Raw genomic sequence first — 14,119 nt, forward strand, 5'->3', positions numbered from 1 at the left:
AACTTGACCTGACGTCATCGAGCAGGCGGAGGGCTGTGATTGGTCCGTTTCTGTACGTTATTGTGTTGCTGTCAGTAAGTGCACTGCGCCGTGGGAGTTGCCAGTTCAGCCAACGGTATCAACAAGGAACGAGGGTTGTCAGGTATTTTAACTGTTTAAATATCGCTTCGACAATGCATTGAACACTTAAAATACTCGTTTGTTTCCACGTTACCGTTAATGTCATCCGGGACCCGTGTTTATAAAGGCCCGTGTGATGCTAACATCAGCTAACAACATTCTTCGCTAGCAAGTAATATCTGTTATATGTTTTCGCAAACGGAAGACGTTTCTGTCCAAAGTGAGCGGAATATCTGTCATATGTGAAATATTAAACCAGGTTAAGCAGTAGTTTTTAATTTTTATTCGGGTATTTTGAGCTTAACAGCTGTTTGAAGTGCGATATTGTAATGCTTGTTATGTTTTGTTTTTTCCTCAGAGAAACGTGATTACGTAACGAAAACGTGCCAAGAGGGTAATTTGCTCCACCGGTTGTTGCTGAAAGTCTGAGCAACGCCTAGTTTCTGTCTTACTTTTTGTTCCGACGACAACTCAACACATTCAGAGGAGACGCTGCATGTATAAAGAAGGCGTCGAGCTCACAGCAAACACAGGTATGACCGCTGAACTTGCTTAAACAGGCCTGGAAATAGCCTCGTCAGTTGAACGTGCCTAAGGCGTAAATATTATGACATTAACATCAGCCACAGCATACTCTGAAGTACAGACTGTACAGCTGCTAGTACAGCTGCTAGTTTACCTGTAAGTATCTTACGTAGACTTCAGTTGTGTGTACACACAATGGCAGGAAGTCGAGGTCAAACCTGTGTTGAATAAAGATGTAGTATCTACAGGAAAAAGGAAGAATAACCGAATGTGCTTACGTTGCAGTGTAGTGCAGCATAATTTTACTCATGTTGGTGGTTGCATACTTTTTACTGCTATGCTGTTACATGCTGTTATTTTCTAACTTATATGTCTGTTAAATGTCATATTTATCTTTCTTTTTTTTTTATCCTGAACAGTCTTGTCACAGGTGGGAAGGTGGAGACCACCTATAGACAGATCCATGGCCGCAGTGCATCACCCAGGGTACCCACTGAGGGACTCACTTTACTGGGATGAAACAGAGTGCCTAAACTACTATGGGATGTTGTCTCTCCATGAGATCTTTGAAGTAGTTGGTTCTCAGCTGACAGGAAATGACATTGAGGTGTTGTCATTCCTTCTGAATGAAACCTATGCTGCACCACACCCTCTTGATCCAACAGGGTGGACAGTTGAGCCCAATGTGGGCGATCCAGATGACTCAGGCATCTCCCCGAGTCCTCAGCTGGTAGAGGCCTGGAGGCGGCTAAAGCCTCAGAGCTCTGAGAGTCCCATCGTGGCCCCATGCAAGCTAATGAGTGGCCCTGAGCTTTTGTTGGAGCTGGAGAGGCGAGGGTACCTCAATGAAGGCAGCCTTGAGCCACTGCTGCAACTACTGAGAATCCTCACTCGTCATGACCTGCTGCCTTTTGTGTCCCATAAGAAAAGGAGGACAGGTGAGGATGAATCACAGGGTTTTCATGATCTGATTTTGAGATTATGTTAAGTGCTTTGGCTGTTACCTCCCACTAAGTTGTTCTGCTAGAACGTGTCAGCCATTACTGTATTCCTGTCTGAATAGTAGCTTAATGATTACTTACCTGTTGTTGTGCTTTTCAGTGTCTCCAGAGAGAGCTCAACACAGTTATGGGATAGACAACTTACAGCTGGTGTGTGCCTCTGGAATGCAACACAACTGCAGGCAGACAGACATTCCTCTTCCATCTTTCACACAGCAATTGAGAACCGGTAAGTGCACTGTAGTATAGTATTTAAGTCATTTAAAGTATAGCCTGCAGTGTTTTCACAAACCTTTTTGTCAGTCAAGGAGGCCCCCTGTCCAAAGTCAGTCTTTACTTTCCAGCATGCAACATATTTACAGTCCACTTACTGACAGTACCTGATTTTTTTTGGTCAAGAGGCAATGGCATCCAAATGTTGTTTGCTCAGTAATTCTGTTGTGTCAGGAATGTACATGTACATCAGTTAAGTTGAAGTTCTTTCCCCAGGTCCCCCATCCATGCCCATTTCTTATCGTCCTGATTCCACACACTAATTCCATGCATGTTCTGTCAGGTATTTACCCTCCTATGCCAGGACCACCTGCTAGGAGGAGGAGGAGGAAGAAGAGGGGAAATGGCTGGAGTCGCAAGCCCAAGAAAACAAGCCGACAGGGCCAGCCACAGCCTCCACCTCGACCACCACTTAACGTGTCCTGTAGTAAGTACAGCCCCTGCATTCTTGACCAGTATTGCTTTTAACTTTCTCTTGCCCCCATCTTCATTGCTCCATTTTCTCTGACAGATCATTTCCCTCATCTTTTCATTAACAACATGAGCTCCACTTAAATTTTCAATCTCTCTTCTGTTACATCACCTCATTTCCTGTTTTGTCTCCTTAATTCTGATGTTGTTTGTCTAGGCTGAACCTTAGCTTGGGTTAAGGAGTTTGCATATCAAGTCTGATTTTTTTGTTTTTCTTTTAATTTTGTTTTATATCTTAAGGCACAGAAACCTTGCGCATCCACTGTTTTTTTTTAATTCCAAGAGAAAATTTGCATGACAAAGCAGCACTTGTCTAAACTGTGTTCATTCACTCTCTTTTGAGAGTGAGAGAGAGAAAAGTGTAGAGAGCAGGAAGAAAGTTTGGCATATTACTAATACACAATTTCTTACTTTGAGAGTGAACACGCAGTGAGGTGCAGATCTGTGTGAGCTTCAATGTAAGTCCAGCGAAATGAAAACATGTCGCACAATTCCTCTTCACGACACCATTCTTTATTCACCAAACATCTTCGGCTATCTTGCCTTTCAACCTGATGAAGGCAAGGCAAGATGATGATATTACTAACCCACTTCAGAAGAGCCGAACCAATTACTATAATCCACTTGATCTGGAATAGCAGCTGGCAATGCACCAGTCACACTAACACTGTTAATCAAACATCCAGTGGAGGGAGTTTGCCTGTGAAATGTCAGCATGCTTTGACTGTTAAAATGCACTTGAACTGCACAAAGTGGGCCAGCGTCAAAGGGAACAGATCTTTTGCATCTTGTCACATTCACAGAAACACTTTTTTAAAAATCCTGACACCATTAGAAGAGAAATCTAAATATTGAAGGTCCTAAATATGAATTTGGTTATATCACATGAGCAGAAAGTCTGTCTCTGCACCCTAGGCCAAGACTGAAATACTTAATTGTTCAATGCACTGTAAGGTTTCTGTGTAAGCACTAGTGCCAAACTTACTTGTTAGCTAGAACTACTAAACTGATGCTAGAACTATGGATGTATTTGAAACTGCCTACTACACTAGCAGTATGTACTAATTTGGCCAAAAAGTAGCATGCAGTATGCAAACAAAACCCTCATTCTTCAGATTGCCAAAAATACCCAGATGTTGTACTGATTCGGTGAGAAGTCTGTCTTGCCTACAGTCAACAACCAGCTGGGACAACAATGGGGAATTTGTTAGAATTTTCATATGCTATTTCATCACTAAGTTGGCTTCTGACAGTTTCTATGGGGAAAAATCAACTGTGTCAATTTCAAATATTGGCTGCTTTCCAAAAATTGATGGCGAATTGAAAATGTGCTCTGACATTTTTGGAGTGGAGAAGCTCCATAAGCGCCAGCCGGTCACGCTCACAGACCCCGCTTACCCAGCAGTCACACAGACCACTGCAGCCAACGCAGCAGATGACTTCAGCAATAACAGCACAGGAAATCGGGCCCGAAACTGCTCTTATCCTGTCATTTCATTACATTTTTAAGGTATTTTGTTTGATGGAAGCCAGGATAGCAAGGAAGAACTAGGTCCAGCTCACCTTACAGTTATATTGACACAATGAGCCAAAACGCTCATGAATCTGGTTCCGTCCAGTCGTCAGATAGGTGTCACGCATCTGTCAGGTAAATGTAAATTTTGGGCGGCGGGGTTCATGAAAATACACATGGACCAAGTAGTTAAACAGTTTCATACTGATTACTACTATGAAAAGCAGTATGTAGTACACACTCTGTCCATTGGTAAATGGTAAATGGACTTAAAAAAGCGCTTTTACACTAGTGTACATTTACCCTTTCACACACACGTTTATATGATGGCTAGGCCACCAGCTTATTACACACACATCATTCACACACACACTGATGACACAGCATCTTGGGCAATTTGGGGTGATACTTCGACATGCAGACTGCTGCTGTAGACCTTCTGAAAAGTGGACGACCGCTAGTATGTAGAAGGCAGTTCCAAGTATATGTTTTGATCAGACAACTTAATTTTGCGTCTCATGGCACCAGAAAGTCAACTCAATTCTGTGCAGCAGATGCTGACTTTATATCTCAAAAACCTGAAAAACATTGTGGCTCTGACTGATTTACAGCTTCAGCAAGAAATGGTTCACGACAATTGACTCTGCTATTGGACACACAAAAATTGCTTGCACTTCCCGTTCAGTTGACTGACATTTCCTTTATTACTCAGCTGTTTCACGTGGTATTTTCATTGTCATGCTCTGATTATGTTCGGACTTACAGTATCTCCTTAACTGTCACATTAAAACATGCAACATCAGGGAGATTTCATTGCCCTCTCCATTTGTCCATCTGGCCCTTCTTCACATTCTTTTCCCCTCATTTCACCTTTGCTCTAGCCTGTTGGCCTACCTGCTGCTGTTCATAGGAGCGCAGACTGGTAGGTTGTCCTCAGGCCTTTTTTGTCTACTGTACCTGAAGGAAGTTGTCCAGCCATCACTACACGCAGCCCTTGTTCTGCTTTATTGTCAAGCTTGATACAAAGTTGTCACGAGTCATCTGTCAAAACTCACATTTCTTCCTGAAAAATTGTTTGAGCAGTTGTTCGAAACAACCTAACTCCACTGGAAAGCTGCACTGTGTAATCCATTATCAATGTCCTGCTCCTCGTTTCCACTATTGCCTGCCTTTTAATCAATCAATGCTAGTATCTCTCAGCACAGTGATATTGAGATAACACTAACAGCAGTTGCCCTTTGTGCCAACTTTGCTTTGCCATTCATGCAGACCTTTCTCAAACATTTCTTTTGAACGTCCATCGTTGTCTGCTGGTCAGGAATACTTGCTACAACAAGGGACTGATGATTCTGACTCGATTTAAAAAAAAAAAAAAGAAATAATAATCTTGCAATGAGGACAGCCCTTCTTAGCTATTCAGGATGAGTGATGTGCCTGTGACTATGAACATGTTGCTGTCTTGACTCCACATTTGATTCCACCAGGTTGACTCAGGATTGTGACTCAGATCGAGTAACCTAAGACACAATGGATCATGGAGACAGAGGGGGAGACTGAGGAACAAAACAAAAAAAGTCTGTCACTCCACTCAGTCCATACATACCGCAGTGTGTGTGATCAACTCAGTCATGCGCTCTCTCACAAGTCTGGGCCGATGGCTAAGGTAAAAGAGGCTCTCCCCCTTGTTACAACAGGGGTTGGTGCAGTCGCTTTGCTCTGTATTCGATTGTCTATCATTATTTAGCTGCCCCCTACCCTATCTATCCCCTCAGGAAAATGTAATTTACTCTCAAGAAATCATCCTGTAATGTTCTTTAGTGTTGTGCACTGTGGCTCAGAAGATATTTTGTCTGAGATTCCTTGTTTATCTATTTCTGACAAGGGTTGTTGGTGTCAGTGTTTCACAGAACTGAGTCCTCAGCAGTAAGCCTCTAATACGTCCAGGATGTTTTCAGCTGATGTTTAAGTCAAGCATGCCAAAGTTACAACTCAAAGTTCATTGGATCTCAGTAAAACCACTGTAATTGGGGATATATGTTGAGAAAAATACCTCACTAACTGTATTCTCTGTTGATAATAACCCTAGTGAACTTGACACATTTTCACAAACATGGCCAACATTTGTATTGTGTTGTACACTTTATCGAAAGAGAAAATAAGTCCTCTGAGCACATTTTAAGTGCTAAAAAATGTGTAAATACCACCACACTCACTGTGACCTGAGTTCTGCCCACATTAGAGAGTTGAGTGTGTTTAAGGAGATGACACAAGATGCAAATATTGATGGTGAAATTGGAGAGAAAGCCAGTAAAAGCTTAGGCTGAACTAAAAGTCGAAGTTGCTGAAAACCGGACGAGACAACAATCGATTGGTTTTGTCTTGTTTTAAGTTATCTGTGGTCATGGTTTGCCTCTTAGTGGGGGACACTGAATTAATTTACTGCAGAGTTAAGCTCAGACCAAAAAAGACTAACAGGAATATGTTGGGCATGTTTGTGAAAGTGCCAGTTATCTGTGGATGTGTGAAACTTTCTGGGACTATAATTTCCCCTCACGCTACCTTCAACACAAGTGCTTGTAAACATCTGCCTTAAGACTCGACCATCGCCAATCATGCTGGCTATCTGAAACTTCACGTAAGCCAAAATGCTAATTTGGACACTCATCCTTTTCATAAGGAATGGCCGTGCATTTGATTTCAGAGAATCTAAAATGGCTGCCAACGCACAGCTATTAAAAAATGCCAGTGTAACCTTTATTCAAGCAGTTCGGAGGAAAATAACCCAACAGTGCTCTGCTGAAGGAAGCTCCTGCTGTATCTTATCTCTGTGCCCCGTGTGAGCCCTGGGTGTGCGTTTGTCAAGAGGGAGCAGAGATAGATAGGGCGGTTCCGTCCAATGCTGGCCCCTAGCATTTAAACAGACCTCAAATACTCTTCCTTGTCATGACTCATCTCTCAGATCATTTTCAGCCAAGTGTGTCAGTTACCTTCTGACAATGACAACTGCTGCTACAAATGCCCATAAGGTGTTTGTACCTTCAGTTCAGTAATGGTTTCGTGCTATGTAAATGGGTGCTTGTGACTGCCCTTACTTAGGTTGACGGACATATCTGATTATAGCTGGAGCTTAAATAATGGGCTGGTGAAGGTGAAGGTGAGGGTAAGGGGATTTGTCAAGGTAAGAGCAGTCCCAAGCATCCCACATAGACACCACCATGTAGTATTGTAGAGCTACAGTAAAGGCATTTCTGAGCTGATGAACTTGTCAGTACCAACTACTGCCCTGATTCAAACCTCATTACAGCTAAGAGAAGTGAGTGCTGTGCCATGCCTGCTTGATGTTGAAAAAACAACCCAGTCGACAGATATCCAACCCACTTGTGCTTGTCTCTTTCTCTCTTTCTCTCCTTTCTCTGTGTTCGCAGTTCTAAACAGACCAACCTGTGTGTCAGGAAAACAGTATCCTTACACACAATGAGAGGGAGAGAACGAACACTAAATGCTCAAACTACGCAAAATGGTAACAGAGAGTGATTTTTGTCTGTGGGGAAACGAGAGAGTTCTGTCTGCCCGTCTCTCAGTACTCCCCTAACTCTCCACTCTCTTGGTCAGTCATTCAGCAGAAAAACGGATCGATAAAGAGTTGAAGCTCTCCGTGCCAAGTGACTCCTCGTAAATGGGTACTTAAACTTTTTTTTTCTTTTTTCTTTTTTTTGGGTGGGGTGAGATGGAGGAAGCCAAACGGGCTTGGTGTTTAAAGTGAGAAACTGAAAGCTGTGCTTCCTAATGTCCTGTCTAAGTGGATGTCTCTGTGTCTGATGAAGCGTGAAGTGCTCTGTAACCCTAACAAAATGACTATCATTGTGTTCCTGTGGTTTTAAATGGCCTTCTCCTCAGTGCCCCTATCTCTACCTCCATCCTGTTCAGTATGAAATGGGAAGGCAGAAATGGAAGCCATCCATAAATACAGTAATAGCATGAAGGGCAGGTGTTTATCATAGCCTCAGCCCTCACACGGTGATCCTAAAGGTCAAACTGTTAACAGCACTTAAACTTAATATTTCACTGAGTCCGTACTTAATATTATATGAGTACAACAAGTGCCATTCAGTATTCTGCCCCCTCTTTGAGGATAGAAATACCTCAACATGTCGTGTCACTGCTGATTTGTCGATATGCTTGCAAGGATATTATACAATGTAATGTTTTCAACCTCCCACCTTGGACATTTTTATGTTTTATTGTTTTGCACCTGAATGCATGAAAGCAAGTCTGCACAGATTCATCAGTTATTGTGCTAAAAAATTGCTCTGTGCCACAGTTGTGGACTGCAGCTGGATTGTCCTCCAGGATTTTCCTTGGTTTTGCTGCAGTTCACCCTCTGCCATCTCAAGCAGTACAGGACCTGCTGCAGAGGAACGACGCCACAGCATGATGCTGCCACCACCGCACTTTACAGTGGAGATAGTTTATTCTGTGGGTGAGCAGTGATTGACTGATGCCAAACACAGAGGACAAAATTCAAAGCAGTTTTGTTTTATTCAGAACATAAAACCGCCTTTCTTTTAATAGTTTTTTTCAGTACTGACTTTCTCTGCACCTCCCTAACAGTTGTGTGCACCATGTCCCTGATCTCAGCTCTATCAGTCGTCTTGATGGGCTTCTTCATTAGTTATTGTCCCAACACTTATTTTAGTACAGCATGCTATTGGTAGATTAACATATTGTTTCCTGATTGATTGCACCATACTGAGGGCATTCTTACTTTGATGTTTTTGACTGACACGTGGGAGTGACCGAACAGAAATCTTTTGTTTTCTAACATTTGTCTTCATGGTGCAGCAAGTGGACTTGCTGGTTGTCAGCCATCCCCTGTTAATCAATGCTGTAAAACAATAAAACATAAAAAAGGAGGGTGAATACTTGGTATAGGTTGTTTCCAGATGACATCACGTCACTTTTTTGTTGTGGCACGAAGTGCAGATGGAGGGCCTGAAGTGATTTTCTGCATAGGAAACACTATAACACACACTCAAAATGCATATGTTTTGCATCGTATATGGTTGCTCAGATCGATCAAAGTAAAAAAGAAAAGAATGGCTTGTTAACTGTCTGTGGTCGAGAGGACCCCAGTCAGCTAATGGTTGAAAAAGTGTAACATTAGCTAATGTTTTAAATCTATGTTGATAGATTTCAAGTAATAGCTACGAGCAACTCGACTAACACTTGTTAAATCAGCGTTAACGGCTTAATGTAAAAAACATACCCTGTCTTGGCACCGCGGTGCTGAAAGTGTTGCTTGGTTAATCCACAGGACAATAAAAGCTACGCACCCTCGAAAAACAAAACCACCGCCATCCCAGAGCACTTTGGTACCAAAGTCGTGGACTCAAGAAAGTTGCATGCCTCCAGACTTTTGTCTGCTTTCACTTCAGTTGAAAAATCGCTCCTCTTCATAACTTCAGGGTCACATCCAACATCTATTCTGATTTTCTGTTTAAACCTTTCTCTCATAATCTCATCCAAACTAGCCCAGTAAGAAATTTCCTTCATCTCGTCCATTGCAGTTTTCACTCCCGGCCCTCCGTCTGAACTTAACGTCACGCGACTGCAAACAACCCGTTGGCACTTAACGTTCTCTGAGGGCAGTCATGATGTGTGGCAGGACAAGTTTTTTCTAACCATAATGTGTAAAAGTTGCATCTGTGTGTTTTGTTAATATATTGAGCCGAAGGTTACAGACTAATCTGTTTTTTGAGACATTGTACTAGAGACAGGGTTTAACAATTTGTCAAATCAAAATCAAATGTATTATACCTATAAAATGTCATATTCTTGTACAATCATGCCTTCATGAAGAAAAACATCTTTGCCTTCATTTTTTTTTGTGTGAGCACGATCTCCATCTGCAAGTGGGCTCTGAATCGGATCTTCTTTCCAACCCTTCATATTTTAAACATTTCTTAAACCTTATTGATTATGTGTCCCCTTTGATCCAGTCCTCTGTTTTTATAGTAATCTAATTACAGCCTTATGAAGCATGAATGCAAAAGCCAGTGTTTGGTTATTGCTCTCCTACAAATGTTAAGACATGCAAAATCAATGCCTTAATTCAACATTTGCATTTCTAATGTTGGCATTTTCCAAACTTCATCCCTCTCGAGTCTCGCGCCATTCCCAATAGCCCCAAACAAAATATGAATAGAAAGAGGGCAAACGTGACTCTTGAGTTGAAACATTCGTCTGTGGAATCACAGCTACTGCATAAACCTTGAGATGTGTTCACATCGGGTCCTTGGTGCTCTCTTGTAATGATTCTGTGCCTTAACTGAGACTCCGGTCTTTGTCTTCCCTTCAGAGTCACAAGTATGAGCTTTACGCACATTCGTTATTCTGGGTCTTAGTAATGTAAACCCATATTCTGTTATTAAACTGTGTGCCTCTCGCTCCTTAAAAAAATACAGCGTTTCCATTTACTTTAGTTTTAAAAGGTAATATTGCTAATATTGACACATTATTTATTTTGAATGGCTCCCTTGTTAAGATCTCACCTCATGAGTTGGAGAGCAGCAGAGAGGTTTTGGTTGGGCTGGGTTTTGCATACCCAGAGATGCAATTATGCCTTTAAAAGTGCTCAGAAAAAAGGTTTCCACGCACCTTTGCAATGCCACATTGATGAGAATGTTTCTAGTGAAATGGATGTCGTTGGTCGTGAATACTGTTTACCTCTGCTAAAGGGGCTTAAGTGGGAGAGATGGGTTTTTGTTGCAGCAAAAGTCATCAGCCGCTGGTTTCCACTCGAAGCTCTGGAATAATGACAAGGGGGACGATCTCAGCCGTGCTCTTACTCAGTACAGTATGTATCCTCTGATCTTTCTCGCTGTGCTGTTGCATGACCGCCAATCCTGTTACTGCGGAACTCCAGCATCCGTTCTCAGCATTAAACACGTTGATCTAAATGAATCTGGCCTTTTTAAATACTGGGCTGGAACAAAATGCTGCTCCGGGGCTTGACACTGCTATGTTGCTCTCATGTGTGCCACCGTGATATTTGCTTAGGATGTCAACTTAATTTGAATATATTCATCACATGAACTCAACAGCCATGACTTTTGTGGACCAGGCAGGGTGCCGCACTTGAAAATTCTCTACTCATTTCTGACAGTCATCTAGCTAACAATCAGGATTAACACCTAAAATGATTGAATTGTCCTGGGAAAAAAAGGAACTGCGCTACTGGTTCAGTCGCACCATGTTTCTCTTGATGCTCCAGAATGTCAAATTCATTATTGCGGGGTTTTCGAGGGGTTGCAGCAGTATTAAGCACAAAAAATGCACACAGATCTACAGGTCTAGCTCCAGTGCCTCATTCAATTAAGCATTTGCTCTGCCCTGCTGCACCACTACATTTGTTTTTTTTTTTTTGTTTTGTTTTGTTTTTTGTCAGACTTTAAGTATTTCAGTGTACAGTTTCTTGTCTAGTTAGCGGTCAGCCTACTGGGTCACTTTCTCCTTTTGTGCTCTTCAGCCCCTTTTTTAAAACCCTGCTTTAATGCAATGCACAAATGTAGATAAGCTAAATGAGCCGTCTTCTAATGATTTTTGTCTTGTCCCCGTTTCTCTTCCCTTTGTTTTGACTTCATGACCCCTCCCTTTCTGTCTGTTATGTGGGCCTCTCCAATTTAACTGTTCACCTCTTTTAACTTTTTCTGTAAACTTTCCTCCTCTTTATTGTCTTTTTTCTTTCTTTCCTCCCTTCTACCCCCCCTTTCTCTTTCCTCATTATTCACCTTCTTTCCTCTCCATACCATTATTTCACCCCTCAACTCTTCCCTCTCCATCATCACCCCTACTTTCCACCACCGCTTCCTGCTCTCTCTTCCATTATCAGATGTCCGCCTGCGTGTCCGGGCTGAATACCTGGAACACGAGTCGGCACTCCGTGACGGTGTCTCCTCGGACAAGCAGCAGCCCCTGGAGCGGCAGTTTGAGTTGTTCAGCCAAGCCAACTCGCTGCTTCGTGCCAGAGACCTGGGTTCCATCATCTGTGACATCAAGTTCACAGAGCTGGACAACCTGGAGGCCTTCTGGGGAGACTACCTGAGTGGAGATCTGCTAGAGGCCCTGAAGGCAGTCTTCATCACTGACTCCCTGAGGATGGCAGCAGGCACGGAGGGCATCCGCCTCCTGATCAGTGTGGACCAGGATGACTACGAGGAGGGCCGAAGGCTGCTGAGAGCATCCTCTGGCGGTAGGAGGAGAATGCTGTCATCCAGTAATGATGGGCGCACAGAGACTCGCTGGGCTGTATAAGTTGATAAGACTCTTCGGGGTGTGTAATATTCGCTCTGAAAAATGCAATAGCAGGGAAGGCGATTGATAGTTGTGGTTACGGGCAAACTTGGAAACATTTTTAAGGCCTGCTTTTGTAGTAGCAATCCATGTATTAGCCACTAGATGGCAACACTTACCATCTGTTTGTGTTCATAACAGGCCTTGCATTCTCTGAATTTTCAGTTGAAAGATTGCTATTATTTGTGAACTAGGAGTGAATAATAATGGATCAATGTGCTTTCCCTTTGGATTCATGCACAGGTGCTACTTTGTAAGACTCCAGGATGAAACTGGATGTATCAAGATTTTTCTTAGACTCAGTGAGGAAAGGAGCAAGCAAGCCTGTGCCACAAGATCATGTGGTAAGCCCCTCTTAACATCATCAGCCTTTCATAAATAAAGTTAAGACAACTGGGCTGCCACAAAGGATAGAAAATACCTCAAATGACTACACAGTGTTGATGTATTCATGTGGTCATTGTCAAGGTTGAGACTACACACACACAGAAGTATATATACACAGACTAAATGGACCGCAGTCAAACCGAACACCTAATCCAAGTGTTTTGTCCAAAATGATGTGTAGACAGTGGGTATTCTGATTCGCACATGGCTCAAATACAAACAGACCTCTGTACCCAAAACGTCATGCTTTACCATTAGACAGTAGCTTGGTTTTCGTTGACATGTTGATGATGCAAACGGGCACACCCTTATTACAACCTTTTGAAAGGATCAGGAAAAGTTTCTGATCGCTAAAAAGTGTGTGAGAAGATTGAGCATAGATGGAAAAGTGGGGTGCTCTCAGTACAGACTGACCTTTGTGTATAACTTTGGAGAGCCTAGTCCACCCATATACACCTAGATAACAAACTCTAGGATTCTCAGTCCTGTGTACCACGATAACCCGACTTGTGATTGCCGTGGTCAGTGGATACGGCAGTTGCCAGTAGATGACAGCAGTGATTAGGGCTAGGCCTCAGCAGACCATGGAAGATTCATCATCCCAAGCTTGTCAACAGCAGCCCGGATAATGCAATGGTGGCTTGTGTCCGGGCTTCCAGCTAGGCCTCTGCAAGTGCATCTCTCAGCAAGTAAAGCACAGGACAGTGCGTCGGTCAATAGAAGTGATGTTGGGGAGATCAAAATCAAAAAGTGCGCATCCCAGCTCCACTCAGCCCTGCTATGTAGGCCCACCAGAGTGGCTCACGGACAGCTGTCTACTCACCCTGCTGGAACTAATGCCTGGACTTCACTCATAGAAGACGATCAATAAGGCCCCTCCTCTAAGTCCCTTCATACAGGCACGACTTAAGCAGGCAGACTTGCTACTGTCTGAAGTGCCGGGCTCTGCAGGGCCAGGCGAACGGAGAGACAATGGACATATTTTTCATGTTTACTTTTGTTGGTCTTTGATGAATGACTTTATACAATTGCATTGTTCATAGGAGGAAAAAAGAAGTAATCCAGGGGCACATTTTTGTTAAAAGAGATTTTCTTTTGGTATGCTGTTCTTTTTCTGGAAATCTTTATATATTAAACATTATTTCTGGTGAATAATAAAAGTTTGATGGCGTAAAGCAATTTGTGCACTGCGTTATTGACTTTTTTTTTTTTAATTACACAGCAACCTTTGTGGTATCGATAACTAAAATTGCTGCAATTTCGATCTTTGCTGCCAATGTCACGTAAGAGAAGAACATTCTGGAAACGCAGGGGTTCATTTTACTGTTGCTTTACTGAAATCTCCCCAAAATGTTTCGCTCCAGCACCAAACTTGTCCGTATTAAATAGGAAGCAACATTTTATAGACAAGCTGTTTTATACCTGAAGTACTTAAAAACAGGCAGCCGAGCACGTTTATGGTGTTTCAGGGTTACAA

The 14,119-nt window shown here is 42.6% G+C and overlaps 1 protein-coding gene across 1 annotated transcript; it reads left to right on the forward strand.

The window, feature by feature from the left end:
- The first annotated feature begins 39 nt into the window (after positions 1–39).
- On the forward strand, positions 40–13,819 carry dedd1 (death effector domain-containing 1). The gene is made up of 6 exons (XM_070965925.1): positions 40–142; positions 479–653; positions 1,065–1,583; positions 1,747–1,875; positions 2,203–2,346; positions 11,795–13,819. Exons 2-6 carry the CDS (start codon positions 617–619, stop codon positions 12,214–12,216), a joined length of 1,251 nt encoding a protein of 416 aa, XP_070822026.1. The 5' UTR covers positions 40–142; positions 479–616; the 3' UTR covers positions 12,217–13,819.
- Positions 13,820–14,119: the final 300 nt, after the last annotated feature.

This window comes from Chaetodon trifascialis, chromosome 7, assembly GCF_039877785.1.
Source record: "Chaetodon trifascialis isolate fChaTrf1 chromosome 7, fChaTrf1.hap1, whole genome shotgun sequence".
NCBI lineage: Eukaryota > Metazoa > Chordata > Actinopteri > Chaetodontiformes > Chaetodontidae > Chaetodon > Chaetodon trifascialis.